The 23232-nt window shown below is 37.3% G+C and overlaps 1 protein-coding gene across 3 annotated transcripts in view; it reads right to left on the bottom strand.

The window, feature by feature from the left end:
* Xrn2 (5'-3' exoribonuclease 2) overlaps positions 1-23232 on the bottom strand; it is an 80134-nt gene that overhangs the window by 50860 nt on the left and 6042 nt on the right. For 2 of the 3 annotated variants that reach the window (XM_059261574.1, XM_059261573.1), the window contains exons 2-14: positions 14364-14491; positions 14173-14284; positions 13656-13767; positions 12616-12674; positions 12450-12539; positions 11637-11709; positions 11362-11412; positions 10763-10920; positions 9565-9639; positions 9346-9479; positions 9190-9247; positions 8999-9106; positions 1528-1572 (exon numbers count right to left, since the gene is read on the bottom strand). In XM_059261574.1, the coding sequence (XP_059117557.1) occupies positions 1528-1572; positions 8999-9106; positions 9190-9247; positions 9346-9479; positions 9565-9639; positions 10763-10920; positions 11362-11412; positions 11637-11709; positions 12450-12539; positions 12616-12674; positions 13656-13767; positions 14173-14284; positions 14364-14491 (1203 nt within the window). Of the gene's footprint in view, positions 1-1527; positions 1573-8998; positions 9107-9189; positions 9248-9345; positions 9480-9564; positions 9640-10762; positions 10921-11361; positions 11413-11636; positions 11710-12449; positions 12540-12615; positions 12675-13655; positions 13768-14172; positions 14285-14363; positions 14492-23232 lie in introns of those variants that run through there. The other variant, XM_059261575.1, reaches the window with a different exon arrangement.

Raw genomic sequence — 23232 nt, 5'->3', positions numbered from 1 at the left:
GTATACATGATAGAAATCATACATATCTCTCCCAAACTAAGTGCTTGTGCTGGCTAGTTTTATATCAACTTGACCCAACTAGAGTCATCTGAAAAGAAAGAATCTCAATTGAGAAAATGCCCCCCATAAAATCTAGCTGTAGAGCATTTTCTTAGTGATTGATGGGGGAGGGCCCAGCTCATTGTGGGTGGTGCTACCTCTGAGCTGGTGGTCTTGGGTTCTGCAAGAAAGCAGAGCTGCATCAGCTCTGCCTCCAGGTTCCTGCCTTCATTGCTTCTAATGTGAACTGTTTATGTGAAACTCTGAGTGAAATAAACACTTTCCTAGTTGCTTTTGGCCACGGTGCTTCATCATAGAAATAATAACTCTAAGACAGCGCTCTTGAATCCAAATGCAATGGTAAGCAACTTAACATTTCTCCCTTTAGTTTCCAGACACTGCTCAGTTCTTAAAAAAACATAGTAAAAGTAACAAGTTTGAAAATCCATCTGGTAAGGAAAAAAAAAAGGAAAGAAGTGAAGTGACTATAAAGTATTACACAATTGCATAGAATCTATCACAGGCAGACAAGCAGCAGCATAGTTAAGAAAAAGGACTGATCAATACTGGGAGCAAAACCAACAAGGGAGGCCACCATGCATGTGACAGGGGGACACAACAAAAGCAGCAATATAACTGAAGTACAAATGAAGAAAACATTAAATAGCACGACAGGTGAATTTAGAAGACAGCAGGGGAAAGCTAGATGGTCAAAATTAGAGCAAAACCAAGACAGAACTAAATTCTGAAGAGACTGAGGAGTCCGAGGAGATTTCAGAGCAAGAAAAAAAGTTCAGAAGGTCACATTCTAAGAGGATTAGAATCTGACAAAGATGAGGGAAGAGAAAATGTAACTTCCAAACAGATGCAAAGGGTCAACTATTCTTATTAGAAAAACTATCTAATTGTTACAAACAATTCTAATAGCCAAGTGCCACTTGCTGCCCACGTCCTGTCCATTAGGTAGAACCCCAGACTCCAAAGCTTAGGAAAGGCTTCTTTAAAATGAACCAGTGGCCGGGCGTTGGTGGCTCACGCCTTTAATCTCAGCACTTGGGAAGCAGAGCTAGGCGCATCTCTGTGAGTTTGAGGCCAGTCTGGTCTACAGAGAGAGATCCAGAACAGGCACCAAAGCTACACAGAGAAGCCCTGTCTGGAAAAAACAAGCAAAACAAACAAACAAACAAAAGAAACAGTGACTGTGTATAATATCACATGCCAATAGTCCTTTGCACTTGGAAGAATAAGATAAGAGGATTGAGAGCTCAAGACCAACTTGGGCTAGACACATAGATATATTCTCTATGTCAACACACACGTACGCATGCAACCACACATGCATGTGCGGACCCCAGTATTCATCTGCTAGCTCCAAGACAGCAGGCTGGATATAGATGTTCTTGTCTGAATAAGGAAGTTATTATAATGAATAATGTCCTCAAAAAAAGTTAAGCTATGAACAATCTCATGAAATTAATTAAAACTCACCTTCATCCTCTTTCTTTTTTCTTTCTGTCGTCTTCTAAAACTGTCCTAAAAGTATAAAATCCACATATTCTGTCAAATAATTACACAAAAATGTCAGAGTTAAACATTAGCAGGAGTGATTCGAAAGACCATTTAAGTTTTAAAGGAAGATAGCAATAATCTGGGTACCTAACTAAACTAGGCATCATACTATATATACAAAGCCCCGTTTATCAGAATTCTAGATGAGCAGAACAACTGACTTTAGATAAAAATAAATTGTTCTTAAAGTTTTAGGATCTTAAAAATACATTTCAGGAAAAATGAAAGAACTATGACAAAGACCTTAGCTTTACACTAGATAGAATAAGCTTTTCAATATGGAGAAAATACAAATACGAAATCAACGACTTTTAAATTGTTAAATATAATTACCATTTAAAACCTCCACAAGATACTTGAATAAAAACACTCAGTTACATAATAAAGGCTAACCACTAATTCTAACACAAACAGCAAGCAAGAAAGAAGTGGGATTCCACAAACACTAACCCCTACTTCCAAAAAGTTATCCACAGAAAAGAGGGGATTCAGATTTACTGTTTCTTCTGAGCCAAGTTTATACACAGGGTAGGGTTCTTTCTCCCTGTTCTCAAAGGGCAGCCATGATTTCAACTCTCTAGAATGTGGGGCTGATATTGCTCCTCATTAACAACAGTCCATTCTACAGGTTTGCACACCCATGTTCAACAAAGTAAAACAACTAAAACGGTCATGGCTGCTGCTGTGGCCTAAAACAGAAGCCAGCAGGTATAGTACTGGTGGCTACCCTAAGTGCATTCTGCCAAGCACAATGCAAAACTTTAATGAGATCTGAAATTGGTGCTTTCTGCCAGGAGAGGAGTTTTGTTGTTTTTCAAGACAGTCTCCTTGTACAGCCCAGGCTGTCCTGGAACTCACAGATCCATCTATCTCTACTGGAATTAAAGATGTGCACCACCACACCACACCCAGCTCGGGAGAGGGGTTCAACAAAGCATACCTAAGGATGAGGCTATGAAACCTCCAATGGTATGGAAACTGTTGATTTCTTCCTCTTTGATTTCTTTCTGTGGTTCTGGAAATCCAACATAGGGCTTCTTCCATGTGAGTTAAGCACTCTACGTATTCAGCTATATCTTGGTAATTTCTTTTCTTAATTTACACCAGAGAGAGAGAAGTATGAGGGTGTGTGTGTGTGTGCAGGAGTCTGTTCTCTCTTACCATGTGGGGTTCAGAAACCAAATGCCAGTGAATCAGGCTTGGCAGCAAGTACCTTTACCCACTGAGCTATCTAGCTGGTTCCCTCACTAACTTCTCGAATCAAGCTTCCCTCCTCTCTCTCTTCAAAAGAGGTTCTATCTAGGCTGTAGACTGAAATCTGTCACTCTTTTTAGAACTTCCTTGAGTCACACTCTTCACCTGGCTTTCCCCTAGTCTTGCTTCCAGCCTTTGCTCAATGTTATTGTTCCCTTGAGCCCAGTACTTGGACCTCTTCACTTCTCTCTTCGCATGGGAATGAACACCTGCTCTCTTGGCTTTAAATATGATCTATATGCTAATAACCAGGACCTCTCCCCCTTCAAAATCTCCATCTGGGTACTTTGAACTAAACATGTCCAAAATGGAATTCTCACCTCCGCCTCTAAGACCTTCCTGCACCCTAACGTTTCTTAGAGGAGCCGCTCCAAACACTTTCTAGCTGCTTAGAAGTACCCTGGGGTATGGTGGTATTTTATTTGTACTGAAATGTGATTTTAACTGTATGTTAATAAATAAAGTTGCCCGGGGGTCAGAGCTATTAGAGCCACAGCAAAAGCTGGGCGTTGGTGATGCACGCCTTTAATCCCAGCACTTGGTAGGCAGAGCTAGGTAGATCTCTGTGTGTTCAGGGATACAGCCAGCATTGGAGACACATGCCTTTAATCTCAATACCAAACATAGAAGACCTGGAGGTCTATACAGACAGGCAGTGATGAGGCAGTCATGTGGTTGGTTTTACAATCAATGAGAAGGCAGAACAGAAAGTCTATATAAGGACAAACAGACAGGAAGTAGGTCTCTTTCGGAGAGGTCTCTTGGCTGAAGAGGCTAGCTGCAGCAGGCGGGTAAGGCTCTAAGCTCTGATCTCTTGGCTTTCGTCTTTGCATTGGCTCTGTGTTTCATATTTAATAAGATGGTTAGTTACATCTACATTTGGCGCCCAACGTGACAAAAATCAATTAAAAACCGCTTGGCTTGGCGGCAGGTCCAGTTTCTGGCCTGAGCGGCCCGGCTCCCTAGCTCAGGCCCAGGTCGGCTTGGCCTCAGGCAGGACTGACTGTAGCCGCAAGCAGTTGCACGCAGTTGGAGCTACTTGCTTAAAGCTGGTGCTACAAACAACTCAGGCCTGCCCTGACAAACAGGGCCCCTGCCTGTAAAGCCAAGGCACGTGGTCGGAGCTTAAGGAAGCCAGAGCCAAGCCTTGACTCAACTCAAGCGGGAAAACGTGGCTGGATAGCCAGAACTTGTGGCTTCTCTCTCTCTCTCTCTCTCTCTCTCTCTCTCTCTCTCTCTCTCTCTCTCTCTCTATGGATTCACACCTCGGACAGTAGGTGGCTGTTTTGAAATTCCCTCGGATTTCTACTGTTCTACACAGACTTAGTAAGTCAAATAAGGTATCAAATATTTTAAAGGAAACTATTTAAAAGAGAATTTTTTCCACATGGGTTTTATGTGTACATTGGAAGAAAATTGGGCTTTGTTTGAAATTTTAGGCAGTCTGACAATGGAACAATTTTATGAGAAGATTAATACTGATCAAATGATGCAGTTTATTACTGTTCTTATCCTCATTTTATTATTAAAAAAGATAGTTAATTTAAGTGCCAGGATAACAGTTTTAGAAAAACCTGTTAAACCTGTAAAAATGAATTATAGAGAAATTCAAATTCAGACAGAAGAAATTAACAGTGAAGTTGTTTCAAAATTGGATCATAATGTTACAGAAAGAAAGTCTGTTTTCATACAATCACCCTTAATTTATCCAGTAGCCGTAGAGCAGCTACCTGGTGAAGAGAATAGACAAACTACTTGGATTCCAATTGAAATGTTAGACTTACGAAGATTTAAGGAGGCAATAGCATCTTAGCGCATGCATTCCCCATATGTAAAGCAAATGTTAAACACCTGGTCAACTTATAATAAGATTCTACCACAGGACTGGCGGGAGCTGGGGGATTGGATTGTTTTATATTGGATACAAATTATATATATTGAAATTGATATTGTTAGAAAATGCTATATGTATATTTCTAACTGTATTTATACCATTCATTTGACAATGTAATACAATTTTCTGATCCTTGAATGTTATTATTACCAACTATTAGGATATAAAGAAATGAAAGTTAGTAGTTAGACATTATAATAGAACTTGTAGTCATATTAGGTATGTTTTTAAAAATTGAACAGACATATTTTAGATAAACAGGTCATCTTCAAACCCTTCAGAGATCTGCAGAATATGGCATTTAAAATGTTTTAATAACTTAGAAAATTTTTCTTTTTTGTTATGACTGTGAGACATGTCGGCTCTTGGCAGTATCAATCTACTTCAGAGAAAATATGGGCATTGAAGAAACTGCATATGGAGTTAACTTTCATTGTGGCAAAAGTTAGCCACTGGACAACAAAGTATCCTCGAATCAACAGGACAAAATGGACAGACAGGACATGAAACAAAGGACTACCGATTCTTGCCAAAACAAGTGTGGTTATGGCTTTATCAAAAGGCATCTTCTGAGGTCAGGACAATATGGCACCATCCCTGAAATGGCCTTCGCAATCTGGAAAAGGTACAGTGCCCTTTTCTTCGAAGGCAGCTGAACAGGCAGTGGGCCGATGGCTTCTGATGTGCAATGGAACAGCAGCTGAAACAGTTATTCTTGAAGAGTAACTAAGCTCACGCCTCTCAATAGTAGACTGGCATTTAATAGAGGGATGTGAAGAAGAACGGGATGCTGAGATGAAGCCACATATACACAGCCAAGAAGAATGGACAGCTGAATTAAAAAACCATCAACAATTTCCAGAATTTAAAATCCTGAATCATGACATGACACTAGTGGAATTCAGGTGTTTCTGGTACATGGACTGCTCTCACCCAATGTGAGGTTAAACTGTTGACCTTGGGTACATCCTACTTCACAAATGAGTCTGTCAGATATGCAAAGCCTATAGGCTGAAGATGATGCCCCAACACTGTGGAGAAACCTCAGATGACTGTCCAGGTAGCTGGCTGTTTCTGTCAACTCACAAATTTTTTGAAAGTTGCTTGCATGCACTTCCTGTTTTTATTTTTGTTAGGTAGTATTTCCTTCTTGGGTCTCTGAGGGAGTCGAAGATTAGTTAATTATAGTTGAAGACTATTTAGGATAGAAAGTGAATTAGGTACATTTTGGACTTACCAAATAGGATAGATAATGGAATTATTTTCTCTGAATTGGTCAAATACAAATGGACTAGACATTGTTTAGGTATTTATTACTTGTATATATTGTATATAGTTATTGTACTTTTGTATATAGTTTTTCTTATGTTAGTTATAACCTTTTTCCTTTTTTCTTTTTATTAAAATAGAAAAGGGGAAATATGGTGGTATTTTATTTGTATAGACCTGGAGGTCTATACAGACAGGCAGTGATGAGGCAGTCATGTGGTTGGTTTTACAACCAATGAGAAGGCAGAACAGAAAGTCTATATAAAGACAAACAGACAGGAAGTAGGTCTCTTTCGGAGAGGTCTCTTGGCTGAAGAGGCTAGCTGCAGCAGGCGGGTAAGGCTCTTAGCTCTGATCTCTTGGCTTTCGTCTTTGCATTGGCTCTGTGTTTCTTATTTAATAAGATGGTTGGTTACATCTACACTGGAGTCATTCTTGACACCTCATTTCTCTTTTACAACCTGCATTTAGCCCATTAGCCAGCCCTATTGACACTACTTTCAAAACTCTGCCCTCCATAGTTAATCAAAACAAGGTAGGTGGAAAGTCAGATCTTGCCAGTTTTCTATCCAGAATCCTCCACTGAGTGCCTATAGGGGCACTAGACCTGGCCCTCCATCACTTTTGGGAACTTCACACTAATACTCTCACCTGCTTTGCCTCCTCTGCTTCTGCCACACACTACTTCCTCCTTGCTGTTCAGTATACAAGGCAGCTCCTGTCCAGAGCCTTGGCACTGCTCATCTATGGGTTTTAAGCGCTTCCTTTAAATATCTACATGGCATACTTCTCTATATTCTTCATGTCTTTATTCACACTCATTTGTCAGTAAGGCCTCATTATGAGTTCTAGAACTGCAATCTTGTCATTACCACTTGGCCAGATACTGTTTCTGCTTTTTTTTTTTTTTTTTTTAATCTTAATGGCATTTAAAACTCTACCACATTACATGGTTCAGCTGGCTATTGTGTTCATTGTCCATCTTCCCTCAAAGAATGCAAGCTCTCAGAAGGCAGAAATTTTTGTCTGGTTTTATCTTGGTGTTTTGTTTTGTTTTGTTGATGCCTTATCACTGGCAATCAAAACACTGGCTCATAGCTGGGCTCATAGTAAAGATTACCAAAGCTCATAAACTGAACAGCCACAATTTGGGCTTAATTGCTCAATTTTAATAATTACTGATGCATCCTTTTCTGAAGCCTTCCATTCTACTGTCTGATGAACATATGGCTCTAAGTGTTGATAGTCACACATAAACAGAACATACTGCTGGTGTGAACCTTATTGATCTTTAATTTTTCTGTGCTATGAATACCTTTATGAATGTATCAAAAGCCATAAACACATTTTCTAGAAGTCTCACAATGAAATTCTGGTATTTCCTGTTTCCAGACACAGGAAAAAACAGTATGACTTCAGGAACACCAAGGTCACTAGCTCAGTTAGAAATCATATTAAGTCTGAAACACTAAGGTAGAAATCAAATCCCTTCCCCTTCAATGCTAAGTTATCATTAATATTTAATGGTATAATATCTGCTAAAGCCACATAACAAGACTGTTCTTACATGGGTTTTTTTTTATATCAGGCTGTAACAGAGTATTCATTATTTTTCATTAAGTATAAATAGCAATAAAATGAAAACATTGTTAAGTGTTGAAGATACACAGTCAAACACACACACACACACACACACACACACACACACACACACACCAACTCCAAAACAGCTGCTCCAGTAGGTACCTGAAGAAAACAACTCAACTGGAAAGAATGCTTACTTAGTCACTTAGTCAACTCATATTATTACTTAAGAGAGGCCCAAAGTCCTAGAACTAAGAGAACAGAATTGTGGTATAAAAAGTTGAAGAAAACAGAAATAATATAATTATTACTTGCTGTTTGTTCAATACAGCTATGTGCCTTTTTACAAAATCAGCTTACAAAAGGATTTCTTTCTCTGTAAGAAGCTACTATCAGCTTATTCCCCTATTCTGGTCTCCTTTGCTACCCCTATAATCAATCTCCAATCACTCTGACTCCAGGCTGCTGCTGCTCCAGCCCACCAGCTTCCTGAGGCTTTGTACCCCTGGCCAAGGGCTAGGTGGCATGACTAAATCACTCTAACCTGCAGCTTCTTTTCTACTTAGGGATCTCCTTCTACCTCTCTTGAACTGGTTCCTCTTTCTTATTAATGGTCAATGTTTCCCAAGGTCTTACAGGGCACTTTAACTCCACACAAGCTCCCATAGAATTTCACATTCCCACATTCCCACTCATGGCTTAAAGTACCTACTCCCATCAACCAAGGTCCGAAAATTGTTTTCAAAACTTTCCCCATGTCAGGCATCCTGTAGTCCCCTCATACTCATCTCCAAAATGAACTTCAATTTGTATCTGGTCTCTCACCCTAATCTCCTATACCCCACAGTATTTACTATCTCAGTGAATGGAGTCAACATACACCAAACTGCCTAGGATAGAAATCGACTTCTCTATACCACTTGCCAGTCTTATATAATCAACGTCCAAGTGCTTTTTTTGCTTTAGTTCCTTCCTCTTCCTTCGAAGAGCTACCATCCTCCACAAAGCCTACATTCTTCCATCATTCTTCCCTAGCTGAAGCCATCCAATTCATATCCTACACCTGGACTCCTAGAATACAAGCTCCTAGGCCTTACCCTGTTTTCTAGAGTATAATAGTTCCTATAAAACATGGCAGTCATGTTTTAGCTAGTTTTAAATTTATAACCTAAATAAGATTAGGAAGAAAAAAACTGCAATATAACTCAAATAATATACAATACACAGTTCCACACAGCAAGAATCACAGCCTTTATAAAATAACCAAGTACCGAGCTTGAGGTTATATAAGTGATGACACATTACAGTGGTATTACAACACAGACAGATAAAAAGTACATCACAGCCTATAAGAGAGAGGAGCAATTTTAGCTATGGCAATGTATTTACCTCATCATCTTTTCTCTTTTTAAAAATGCTATCCTCAACTTCACCAACTGCTAACATGATCATCTGTACTCTTTGCAGATTGACATAACCACTTTCTGTAAGGTAACCCTGTAAGTGATAAAATACATGTAAAATGATCTTCTTAGAAAACCAAATATTTCTGTTTTTAAATTACTCAAGAATAAACTTACCCCAGTTTTGTGTACCACGTTTTTGTATATGTTAACCAAACGATCAATTGCACCTTCCCTGTCACCAGGAGACAAACATTATTCATTAGGACCACTGGGCTCTGCAAAGTCAAGAAGGCTGACATAGTCATTGGAACACCCTACAGATACACATACCTAATCTCTAATGACGGCAAGTGAGGAAGGAAATCATTCCCCACAAAGAAGCACATGAACACCCAGTCATCAATGCTCCTCTCCACATCAAATGGGAATGGTAAACTGGCCATGGTGAGTTCTCTTTCCAGATACTACAACAAAAAGAGAATGCTGACATCAAAGCAATGAAAAGAACATGTGTGAGGAATGCCAGTTCCAATACCCACTGAAACGTACCTCTCGAAGGACATTCAGCCGAAGGAAGATAAACTCCCCTTCTGCACAAGGCATACTATCTGCAAGTTCATCATGCTATAAGAAAGACAGTGCACATTATGCCCAGCCTAAACCCTACAATTTTTTCTAGCCATACAAATTTTAGGGTTTTTTTAATATAAGACCCCATTTAATATTTATTTTAAGTACTAAATTTAAACAGCTCACCAAACCATTTAAAAATAATCACATCTAGACCAGAGGTAAGCAGTGCATATTTTACTTTTGGGGAGACACATACAGATGAATATTCTTTCATATTCTAGAATATTTTAAAAACACTTAAAAAAATGTAAAAGGAGTTGGAGTGATGGCTCAGTGGTTAAGAGCATTTGATGTTCTTTCAGTGGACCCAAGTTCAGTTTCCAGTGTCCACATCTGTAAGCTCACAATAACTTGTAACTCCAGTTCCAGAGTACCATACACAGATACACACACACACACACACACACACACACACACACACACACACACACGCATGCACCACTTAAAACCTTTTTTTAAAGAAAAAAAAATTTTAACTCATAGATCATTGTGAAAGTCATGTTTGTCTCTCATCACCTACGTCCAACCAATGTTAGTATTCTGTTGTATATTCCTCTGGTCCCCACTCAGATACACGTATACTGCATTTATTCTATTTCCTGTCCAAAATCATATAGTATACGATATTTATGTTTTTCATTTTTTCTCCAAGCACTCAATTCTTAAAATAGAAACACATGTAGAAGGGACTTCATCTAACCAAGTCAACTCAAATAAATAGAAAATGGAAAAAACATAACAATGTCATGGTATTTAATATATCTGATTTGTAGTTTCCTTAAAAAATAGTAATCATTTGAAATATCTTCCATAGACAATTCATATTCAATGCGCATCATCATCTATGAAAACTTACCTTCACAGAAACAAAAGTTACATTGGAAAAATATAAAGTAGAAAAAAATAATTATGTATAAGCTTGTAAATACAGGTTTATTTCACATTATTTTAAAAGCTGCATTTCTGTGAAATACTTTTATGAGGCAGTCTGAATTGACTTGGTGGTTAACTGTACATTTTAAAATGGTTAAACAGTATACTTTGTGTCAGTGTGCATATTTCCCCATGATAATAGACGTTTCAAATGTGGTACTATCCATGTTGAAGTTCTTACCTTTCCTTTCTTTTCTCTTGGCAAACCTTCACAATCCTTGACCTCATGTCCAAACTGATTACAAAGAGCACATGGTTTGGGTTTGTTTGGTTTGAATTCTTCTCTGATTATGGTGAAATTAGGTTCATGTGTAGCAAGACCAAGCATAATGAGATCAGCTATCAAATGATAAGAAAAAAACAAATGAATGGTACTTTGGAAGGATCCTTTACCATAATCAAACTACTACTAAAGGATGACACAAGAAAAAGTCCCACTAAATACAGAGCGTAGGCAGCAAAGACCGAAGTCATCCTAGTAGTGGCTCTATCTACAGTCATTCAGAGACATGGACCCACAATAAACCACAACTCAGGACTATATGTGGGAAACTGCTGCCCACTGTAAAGTCAGTGACATGATATCTAAAGTTAAAAAAAAAAAGATTCCTGACAGGTGATCACTGACCACAATACAACAGCAAATCAACAGTGGTTCTTTCTAAACTTAGGCAAGACATCTGAGAACCGTCAACCAAGCCTGAAATACCCACCACACAGCAACCCACCAACATACTCTGGTTTAACCCAGGAACAGTAAATCCTCAAGAAGAAACGTACCATCAGCTCCACACAAACAATGATGAGTATTTGGGTCATGGTTAGGCTGGGCTAAAAAAAAGGAGGGTAACATATTTATAGAAACACCATACACAACAGAAGTACCAAAACTTGCCAAGTATTTTCTAGTTAATGGCCTTTTTGTTTGTTTTCCGGCAGTGCTAGGGATAAAATCCAAGGTACCCCACATGCAGGTAAATCTTCTAACATTAAGCAATATCCCCAGCCTGGGATATGTTTGTTAGAACATACAATCAAATACTTTTGAATTTTACCTCTTTGTCTTCTAATGTAATCCATGATTTTGTGTTCTCCTTCACCAGGTACACTAGCATCAGATAATATAACCTATTAAAAAAGGTAATATGTTTAGTTTACCTTCCCAACTTCTACCAGAACAAAGAGGGAAGAACTGACTGCTTTAAGAAAAACGGAGATGATTTCATTAATGTGGTGTTACTAGTTGGAAAAAAATCTCTAAAGATGTGTGCTAAACACTAATACTACACCACTGATTAACTAACTTACCACTAGAATGCAAAAGAATAAAAGGACTAGGATCAGATGCCATTAGTACTACTGATCAGTTCACAGATTCTGACTACTTACTATCAAGGATAAAGTACCAAACCCAAGAGCAATCAATAAAAGATAGTTACCAAATCTAATTAAAGGGAAACACACCTTAAGTTACAATTACAGAAAAGTTCACTCGAGTTTTATTTAAATCTTTATGAGAAATATCCATTTGTAAATGCAGTCCCACAACTTTAATCTGCTACATTTTTATATCTAATGACAAATCTACTTTTTCATTAAACTACACTCTTATTCATGTATTTTTAAAAATTATTGTTCCCATTTTATAGCTCTCATGAGGTGAGAGAACGAAATTGGCATTAAGAGAAAATTCAGCTATATAAAACCGACCGTGAAAGGTAACCCATTTCCGATAACTAGAAAGCTTCTCTTTTCTCTGACAGTCAACTAGCATTTTATGAGGGATAGGGATAAATAATATCAGTCATATCAGCACAGCCTCAAATGATCACTCTAATCTTTCTGAAGTACCAAAGTGTGAAACTTACTGTCAAATTTTTCCACCCAGGGTCATTATTTAAACGATCAGCTATGTAATAGCGAAGGCATTTAGCAAGATTGTCCATGAACTCAGTTCCCTAAAATGATAGAAAGAAAGAAATTAACCTATCATTTAACAGTTAGCAGCAGCTAGCAAAGCCTGAGACTACTTACTGGTGTAATACAGTTGCTGTCAAATCTTTCTTTTATTTCTTCTGGAGGAAGAAAGCCACCTAGACAAAAGAGGCAATGTTTTGTTTTCCCCATAAAAAGTTAAGTAAATTAATCAACATTAAAGCAGAACAGTAACAAAAACATTCAAATATGAAAGGAAGACATTATCACCTAAGAAAAAGATGACCCCCCTCTCCAAGAAGAAAACAGCATTTTATTTCCCCCCTTTGATTTAAACAAAGCTTTAACACAATGGTTCTCAACCTTCCTAATGCTGCAACCTTTTAATACAGCTTTTCATGTTATGGTGACCCCAACCATAAAATTATTTTCGTTACTACTCCATAACTGTAACTTTGCTACTGTTATGAATCATAATGTAAATATCTGATGTGCAGGAAATCTGATCTGTAGCCCCTGTGAAAGGGTTGTTTGACCCCCAAAGGGACTATGACCACAGGTTGAGAACCGCTTCTTTAACAAGACTGTCAAATAATATACAGCATACAAAAGATACTACAATATAGTAAAATAAAAATCATGAAGTCCTTCCTCTGTAACAGAAGGACATAAGTACTGGTTAATGGTTTTAATTTGATAATAGTTCTTAATAAATCATTAAAGCATTCTATCATAAACAAGCTTTAAGAGTCTTAATTACAATCCATGGCTAAAATAACTATATACTTACACACTTCGAAACAAATTAATATAGCATAGTAAAATTTACAAATGCAGGCCCATGACATCCTTTTCTCCAGCTGTAAAATTCAATTACAGTGTCAAACAAAATTGTGGCTTTCCTATCTACTATACCGCTATGGATAGCACACACCAACAAATAAACCTGATAAAACCAACCAGATATCACAGTACATGCACTGGGTTAGGGAAGAACCAGTTCCAGCTGGCCTCAGTATCCCTCTCCCACTTCTCTCTCCTCTGAGACTTAGCTCTAACCTAGATACCCACCAGAAATTTTAAAGCCGTAGGAACTTCAGAAAAGGGGGGAAAGTCCAAATTAAAGATACTCTCCCTACCTTTTGCAAGTATTTCTTCTCTGACTCGCTGCTTCTCAACTGCTGCTTCCATTCCTTCCTTTGATGCTCTAAACCTCCTTGAACGCTGTTGGTTCATTTTGGCACGTGGCGCCTAAAAAATGTATATCTCATGTTTATAAAATGCCATTCAAAATGTTCACAAGCAAATCTATACATTATTTTCAACCTTCTCTTTTTATCCCCATAGTTAATCCAAACTGCCTCTTCTCTCAACACCTTTGAATGTGTCACTTAGTACTTTTAAGTAATTAAATTCACTCATCAGCCTATGTTACTTCAAAAGGGCAGTCATCAATAAGACATTAGCACTGCATAGTAAATGACACAAAATAAGCACTACAACAAAGTTTCAGTGAAATATTGAACTAGAGGCTTCTCTTTCTAAAATTAACCACAGTCAGTATTTTCACTATTCAGCTGACTTTCATTGAGATATTCAGAAAACAGCAAGAACAAACAAACAAACAAAAGGCTTCTAAATTATTTTAGCACTTACCACTCCATCTATTGCCATGTAGAGAAGTCTTCTTGGTCTTACGATATTGAAAAGTCTGTCAATGTACTCAAAAATTGCAACCATCATTTCATCTTCATTTTTTGGCGCTGGCCTATAATAATGAGCGGACAATGTAATAGATATAGTACTTCTGTGACCTCTACTATCAATGGCAAAGATATATTACATACTTGTCTTCAGGATGAGTACAGGGATGGATGATTCCATTCATATCCAAATACAGATTATCAAATTCCACATCATTTGGATTAGGTTTACTGGCATCAACTGGAATCTTCACACCACTGCATTCTTTTGGCTATAAAGAAGTGATAAATAATAGCTTGACTGTTAAGATCTAAACATGACAGGTACTAAGCTCAATATGAACCAACTTAATTTCAGAACTGGAATATTAAAATACTTCAAGTAAAACAGAATCAAATTAACCCATTAAATGTGAACGCCTTCTAATTCAAATTAATTATGTGAGATCATCAAAGTATCCAAGTAGATCCAGGGAGTCATCTTTGTGACTTCCCTCATCATTCACATCAAGTTCTGTCAATTTAAAAATGCTTTTCTCTCCCCTTCCATGCCATGAGCACATCATACCTAGAAAGTCACAATTACCTTCTAATGGAATCTCATTTCCAGTCCAGAGTTGAATCAGTAAAGCACAAACATATCTTTGTCTAACCTTGCCTACTTTCCCAGTGCTTTCCCCACCAAACAGCTAAGCAATGAGCCTGCCGCACAATAATATTATGTAGGCCTATTCATTTCTCAAAAGCCCCTATAAACCAGATGTAGTACCTAACACCTGGAACCAGCACTCAGGAGGCTGAGAAAGGAGGAGTGTCCTAAGTTTGAGACTAATGGTCTACACAGTAAGTTCCACTATACATTAAGTTCCATGATTGTAGAGTAAGACCATCTCAAAAGAAAACCTAAAAACAGAACAAACAGAAAAACAGAAGTTCCAAGAAAGTGCTGCCATCTCGCTACCTCTTTCTATGCACCTCTTGGTAGAATGCCTTCTTTCTCTCTACCAACACTCACTTCCTAAAGTCTTTAATAACTTTTCAGAGCCTAGAAACAAATCAGAAGTCACTCGCCTCACGGTATCTGTAACATATCACCCAAGAAATGAACTCTTTCCTTCCTGCATTTCCTTAGAATTTTGCTTATATTCTTACAGTATCGCCAGTTTTATGATTAATTTGTCACTTCTACCCAACTACACTGTTAAGTCCTTCAAAAAGTGGGGTTGTACTCTCAAAGGTTCTCAATTATACGTTTATAATGACAGTGCTTTTGCCTTTTTCATCCAGAACTTCAGTGAAAGATTAAGACCCAATTTTTGTTTTACTAATAGTATGATCCCTCAAACATATACAAAGCAATAGGACAAAAAAATTTAAAAACCCTATACATTAAAAATCCATCACGTACATGCTAAATCATGCTTAAACGTAAAACATTATGCTTAATGATAGCAGTCACCAAAGTCCATATCCTTTGTGATTATATGAAAAAGTCTCAAATAGACAAATCCATAGAAAGAGAAGGTAGATAATGACTGTGTCAAGCTGAGGATGAGGAAAGGGTGACAGAAAAGAAAAGTGACTATTAGTGAGTATGCACTGCTTTAGGTAGTAAGAAAATCTAAATTTATATACTAGCAATGATCACACAACTCTGCAAATACACTGAAAATACTGACACTGCCAGGCAACATAGTGTATACCTTAGATCCCAGCATATGGGAGGCAAAACAGATAGATCTTTATTAGTTTGATGACTCTACATAGTGAGTTTCAGGAAAGTCAAGACTTCACAGAGAGACTCTGTCTCAAACGCAAATAATCAAAAACAAAACAAAAAACCCTGATATTTTAAGTAAATTTCATGATATAGAATTTACACCTCAAAGGTAATGAGGAATGAACATAATCAAAATAATTTTATGTGTATGAAAATGTCACAGTGAAACCTATTATGTGTAACTAGTATGCAAATAAAGTTTTACACCTCAATAAAGCTGTTTAAAGAACAAAAATCAGAAGCTAACTAACTTAGGTAGGGAAAAACCTCATGAAGACAGTGATTAATAAACTGTAGTTTATCCACATACTGGACTGCTAGACCAAGATCTAAAAAGCAAGCTGGATGATCATAAACATACCACTGAACAAAAAATCCAGAGACAGAAAAATATACCATTTTATTATACCATTTACATAACGTTTTGAGATATTGTTCAGAGCTGAATACACATGTAGTGAAGGCACAGAGAAAAGCAAGGGAATGATGACAAACACCATCTCAGAAAAGTGGTTACTCAGAGAAAGGGAAGGACATGAAAGCAAGCTTCAGCGTGTATTGTAATTAGGGGGAGGGATATGGGAAGTGGGAACTTTTGGCAGTTCTGTAGACATATGCTGAGTCAAGCAAGAGAGGCTCAATCAGAGTTCCAGGAAAGCCAGGGCTACATATAGAGACACAAATAAACAAACAATAAATCCCAAGTCTTTGGAAATTGTTCTAAGGACAAACAGTAACTTTACCAAGAAAACCCATGACAATGCATGCAAAACGTACATACAATGGTAAAGAAGGAAAAAAGGGACAGAACAGAAAAAATATTCAAAGAATACTGAAATGATTCCAAATTTTAAAAATATACCTAGAAGCTCTATGAACTCTAAAATATAGACATCACAGTAAAAATGCTGAAATAGACAAAAAAAAAATTATATGGGAATATACTGGAAGAGCCAAGGGGTTGGGGGAAAGTCCAGACAGGCTAAAGAGTTGGCTCAGCAATTAAGAGTACTAGTTGCTCTCACAGGAGACCCAGGTTTAATCTCCAGCACCCACATGGCAGTTCACCATGGTATGTAATCCCAGTCCCTGTGAATCTGATGCCCTCTTCTGAACTCCAAAGGGCACCACACACACACATGCATGCAAGTAAAACACTCACACATATAAAACAATAAATCTAAAACATTTAAATAAGCAAATACATACTAAATGCTTAGTAACTTTCAAAAGAACCTCAGTAAGAGCAACATCTTACTTTTCAGGGAAGCAGTAGGATGGCATAAAAACAGTAAGCGCTAAGGAAAACTTTTATCTAGGAACTAGGAAAGTTATCATTCAACAATGAAGATGAAGGCCAGCAAGATGCCTCAGAGGGTAAAGGCCCTTGATGCCAAGCCTAACGACTTAAGTTCAACCCCTGGACACCACATGGTAGGAGGATTTGACCTCCATATGCACACCATGGCATGCACCCATGGCCCCCAAATAAATAAAATAAATATAATTTTAAAGCATTCAGGCCAGTGAAATGGCTCATGGGGTAAAGGCACCTTGTTGAGCAATCGTGGCCACCTGAATTCAATCCCTAGAAGCCACATAAGGGTGGACAAAGAACCAACTCTGAAAAATTGTCCTCTGACCTCCATGTACATACCACGGCACATAGTCACCATATTATACTATGCACACATAATAATAAAATTTTAAAATGAAGGTGAAATAAAGACTTCTCTTTAAAGAGAAGATAGCAGACTTGACTTCCTAGAAATATGAACATCGTTCAGACTGAAAGGAAGTGACTCTATAAGATAATTCAGCCGGGCGGTGGTGGCGCACACCTTTAATCCCAGCACTCGGGAGGCAGAGCCAGGCGGATCTCTGTGAGTTCGAGGCCAGCCTGGGCTACCAAGTGAGTTCCAGGAAAAGGCGCAAAGCTACACAGAGAAACCTTGTCTCGAAAAACCAAAAAAAAAAAAAAAAAAAAAAAAAAAAAAAAAAAAAAAAGATAATTCAAACTCTACAGCGATGACTTCAGAAAAATCATTTTTAAAAAGCAAAAAAGGGCCGGGCAGTGGTGGCACATGCCTTTAATCCCAGCACTCAGGAGGCAGGGCCAGACGGATCTCTTTGAGTTCGAGGCCAGCCTGAACTACAGAGTGAGTTCCAGGAAAGGCGTAAAGCTACACAGAGAAACCCTGTTTTAAAAAATCAAATAAATAAATAAATAAATAAAATAAAAAAGCAAAAAAAGATAATGAGTAAAAAAAAATCACTTGAAAGTTAGGAAGCAACATTAGAAAATGTTCATTCAGTATAAAAGAAAGAACACAGGAAGAAAAAGTACATAAAACATAGGAAAGAAAAGGTCAAATGGCAGATGCAAATCCAAATATACTGGCAATTATACCATAAGTATACCACAGAAAGCCAGTGGACCAAAATGTATCTTATCTTTAAGAAAGAGTTGAGATTTAAACACACAGAGTAGAAGTTAACAGATAAGGAAAGAAATCAGGCAAACAACCAATGTAAGAAAGCTGCAGTAGCTACACTATGTATGTATATGTGCCTGCTTGTTTATATGTATACCACATGCATGCAGGTACCCTTGGAAGCTAAAAGAAGGCATTGGATCCTACAGAACTGGAGTTACAGGCAGTTAGTTGTGAGCTGCCCAAGACAGGTACTGGGAACTGAACATAGTCCTTTTCAAGAGCAGCAAATACTCTTTAACTACTGAGTTATCTCTCCATAGCCACCCCATCACAACACCTTTAATTTTTAATTACATTTTATTTGTTTTTTGATGTGGAGGCAGGGAGCATGCACATGCCACTGGCCCCATGTAGAGGTCAAAGGACAACCTGCTAGAATCCTCTCTACCATGTGAGTTACAGAGCTCAAACTCAGGTTGCTGGGCTTAAAAGCATATGCCTTTACCTAATGAGCCATCTCACCAGCCCTCAAAATAAGACTTTCAAACAAAAAATGTTAATAAAAGAACATCCTCTAGCAGGGTGGTAGTGGTGTACACTATTAATCCCAGTACTTGGAAGGCAGGCAGAGACAGGTGGATCTCTGAGTTTGAGGCCAGCCTGGTCTACAGAGTGATTTCCAGGACAGCCAAGGCTACACAGAGAGACTTTGTCTCAAAAAACCAAAAAGAAGAAGAAAAAGAAGAGGAGGAGAAGATGACGATGCTCTTCTAGCCTCTGTGAGCACCAAATACGCACATAGTGCACATAAGATGCAGGCAAACACTGATAAATATAAAATAAAAACATACCTTAAAAAAAAATCTCAAATCTAAACAGGCAAGATGGCAAACAACTGTATTCCAGCACTCAGTCAGCTGAAACAACAGGATCCCGAGTTTGAGGTTTGCTTTGCTTACACAGCTAGACTATGCCTTAATAATAATAATAATAATAATAATAATAATAATAACAATAATAAATTATAATAATAATAAAATAGAAATATCTCAATAACCTAACCCTTTCTCTGTTTCAAGACCCCATAAAAAGGGATACACCAAGCCTAACGTAAACAAAAAGAATGCAAAACTAGAGTAGAAAATAATTACAGAACAAGGGGGGGAAAAAAATCAGTGAAACTAAAAGCTACTCCTTCGAAAAGACCAATGATACTGACAGCCCTTTATTTAACTTGAGCAAGAAAAAGACTCAAATTACTAGAATGAGAGACAAAAACTTACTCTACTGCCAACTTTATAAACCAAAAATAATTATTAAAATACCACGAATAAACATATCAACAACTTAGCTAGCACAAACATATTACTAGAAAGACATAAGTACCAAAATCATTCAGGAAGAGATGATCGAAGTAAATCAATAAGTGAAGAAACTGAATCAGTAATTCAAAAACTGACCAGCAAGAAAACCCAGGTGGTAAATTCTACCAAGTATGCAAAAAGAATTCATACAGACTATTCATCAACCCTTTACAACATTTCCTAATTCACTGTATAAAGTCAATATCATCTATAAAGCCATTATCATCTTAACACCAAATCCAGACAAAGCGTAACAAGAAAAAAGCTACAGATGAGTATCTCATGGGACTATCAGTGAAAAAATCCTCAACAAAACACTAGCAAATAAAAGCCAGCCCCCCCAAACACACACACAACAACAACAACAACAACAACAACAGGACCAAGTGAGATTTAGCCCAAGAATGCAAACTTGATTTAATATTCAAAACTTAACTCAATATATCATACTAATACCAAAACCAACCTGGGCTACACAGTGAGACCCAGTCTCAAAAAATAAAACACAAATCACCCACTAAAAGATACTGCAAGAATACTACAAGTATTTTTTTTGTAAATATACATGCAAAAAGAAAACTTTAGTGAACTGAACCAAATAACAACAACAATAATAATAACCAATACAGGCCGGGCGGTGGTGGCACACGCCTTTAATCCCAGCACTCGGGAGGCAGAGCCAGGCGGATCTCTGTGAGTTCGAGGCCAGCCTGGGCTACCAAGTGAGTTCCAGGAAAAGGCGCAAAGCTACACAGAGAAACCCTGTCTCGAAACACCAAAAAAAAAATAAAAATAAAAATAAAAAATAATAATAATAATAACCACTACAATATGACCTCTGGGGTCTTTCCAAGGAATGCAAAATAGTTTTAACACATTAAAAAATAAAAGTCAATGTAATGCACCATATGAACAAAGACTAAAACTTCTTTAAAAAAACATGAAAAGAGCTCAAAGATCTTGACAAAAATGTAAGTTTAACAACAATGCAGAAATTTAAAAGGAAAAAACTTACTAAACTCATCACAATAATTTAACATTTTAAGGAGTTGGAGAAAACCACTGCTGCTCTTTCAGAGGACCTGGGTTAGTTCCCAGCACCCACATGGGGTTTCAAAACTCTGTAATTCCAGTTCCAGGGGTTCTGACTCCCTCTTCTGGTGTCTCAGGCACTGTACATCTATGGTGCACAGACCTACGAACACTCAGATAAAACAACCATAAACAAAATTTTTAATTCATTTTTTAAGTAAGAGACTTATCTGAAGACTAACAGAAAATATTTATCAACCTAAAGAACTCTATCTAGAATATCTATATGAAACTGAACATAATTTTAATTCGCATAAGGTAAAAAAATTGGAACAGATCTCTTGTCTAAGAAGATACATAAAGCACTTGATAACATGCTTTATTATCATTTGTCATGAGGAAAATGCAAGTTTAAAACCACAATCAGATGACATTATTTATGCTAGAATATCTAAACTTAGAAAGACTATCAGTAATGAAGTGAAGCAACTGAGAACTATCATGTGCTGTTGAAGTAAAAAAGAAGATGGCACACCGAATTTGGAACAACTGTTAAATCATGTGCCTATCACCCAGTATCATTTCACTCCTAGATTGCTACACATAAATGAAAGTATATGTGTCCATTTGAAGATGTATGCCATAGATGCTCATAGGTTTTCTCTAACAGGCCCAAACTAGAAACAAGGCAAATCTTCCTCACTCAAAGGAATGAAAAAACAAATACAACATAGCCACAATAACTTTTCAAGATCCTACCAATCTTGAAAAGATGAGCTAGACTGACTCATCCTGTGCTTACTTCAGTAGCATGTACTCAAACTGTAACAAACAGGTAATATTAGCATGGCCTCAGCATAAGACTGACTACTGTTCCTTAATCAAATTAGCCAAAAGAGAGGAGATTCAAATTGATAAAGTTAGAAATAAAAAAGGGGACATCACAACAGATAGTAAAGAAATTCAGAGGCCTGTTAGAGACTACTTTCAAAACTCTATTCCAATAAATTAGAAAATCTAAAAGTGGATAAATTCCTAGACACATATGACCTACCAAATTTAAAATATATGTTTAAACAGATCTACAATGCACAGTGAAAGTGAAGCTGTAATAGAATCTCCCAACAAAGAAAAACCCAGGCCAAGACAGACTCATTGCTAAATTCTACCAGATCTTTAAGAAATGACACTAATGTTCTCCAAACTGTGCTACAAAATAGAAAAAAAATGCAGCTAACCTAATTCTCAGAAAATAGTACCACTCTGACACCACAAGGGAATAATGGACACAACAACAACAACAAAACTACATATAGATCATTCTTCCCTGTGAACAGACACAAAATTCTCATTAAAACACTTTCAAACTGAATTCAACAACACATTAAAAAAGACTTTATAATCAAGTTTTTTTTTTCATTCCAGGGACACAGAGATTATTCAACATATACAAATCAGTGTACATAAGTCTAACACACCACATAAGTAGAGCAAAGAGGGGAAAATCATATGATTTCAGATGCAGAAAAGGTCTCCAACAAAGTTCAACACTCCTTTATGATAAAGCCTTAAAGAAATTAGGAATAAAAGGAACATACTTCAACACAACAAATGTCATGTATGAGTAACACACCCAATAGTAAAAGTGAGTTAAAAACAAATGCATTTTCTTTAAAAACAGGAACGAGACAAGGATGCCCACTCTATCCATTCTTATTACTAATACAGTACTGAAATCCTTAGCTGGAGTAACAAGGCAAGAGAAAGAGAAACCTGATACAAATAGGAAAGAAGAAAGTAAATTATTCCTATTTACAGACTGGATGTTCTATACTCAAAAGGCCCTAAGGATGAGTTAATTGAGATTCAGTGGGTAAAAGCTATTGCCGTGGCACACATATTCTCACACACAATTTTTTTTTTAAGAATACCCTAAAGATTCTACCAGAAAACTCTTAGAGTAAACATCTTCAGTGAAGTATCATGATATAAAATCAACTTTAAAATAAAACCAGTAAAAGGGCCAGCAAGATAGCTCAAGTTAACTACCAACAAGCCCACAGGACCCATATGGTAGAGAGAACCAAATTTGTTCTCTGACCTTCATAAACACACCAAAGCACACCCACACATACACATACACACATACAAATAAAGTGTTGGTTGTTTTGTTTTGTTTTAATCAGTAGTAGCTGAGAATAAATGACTATTAAGTGTTCATCCGTAAATGTTCATTCCTAATCTGTATCAACTTCCATGCCACCAAGGCTCAGGAAACATCACAGAAGAGGAGACAGAAAGAATCTAAGTTTTAGAGGGTGGAGAAGGGTGCTGAGAAATGCTGTCTTCTGGACATGACATGGCCATTGCACTCAAGAGAAGCTGGGATTACATGTGTA

This window comes from Peromyscus eremicus, chromosome 4, assembly GCF_949786415.1.
Source record: "Peromyscus eremicus chromosome 4, PerEre_H2_v1, whole genome shotgun sequence".
NCBI classification, from domain to species: Eukaryota; Metazoa; Chordata; class Mammalia; order Rodentia; family Cricetidae; genus Peromyscus; species Peromyscus eremicus.
Note: the sequence above shows the minus strand (reverse complement) of the source record. Positions and strands in the feature narration are given on the sequence as shown.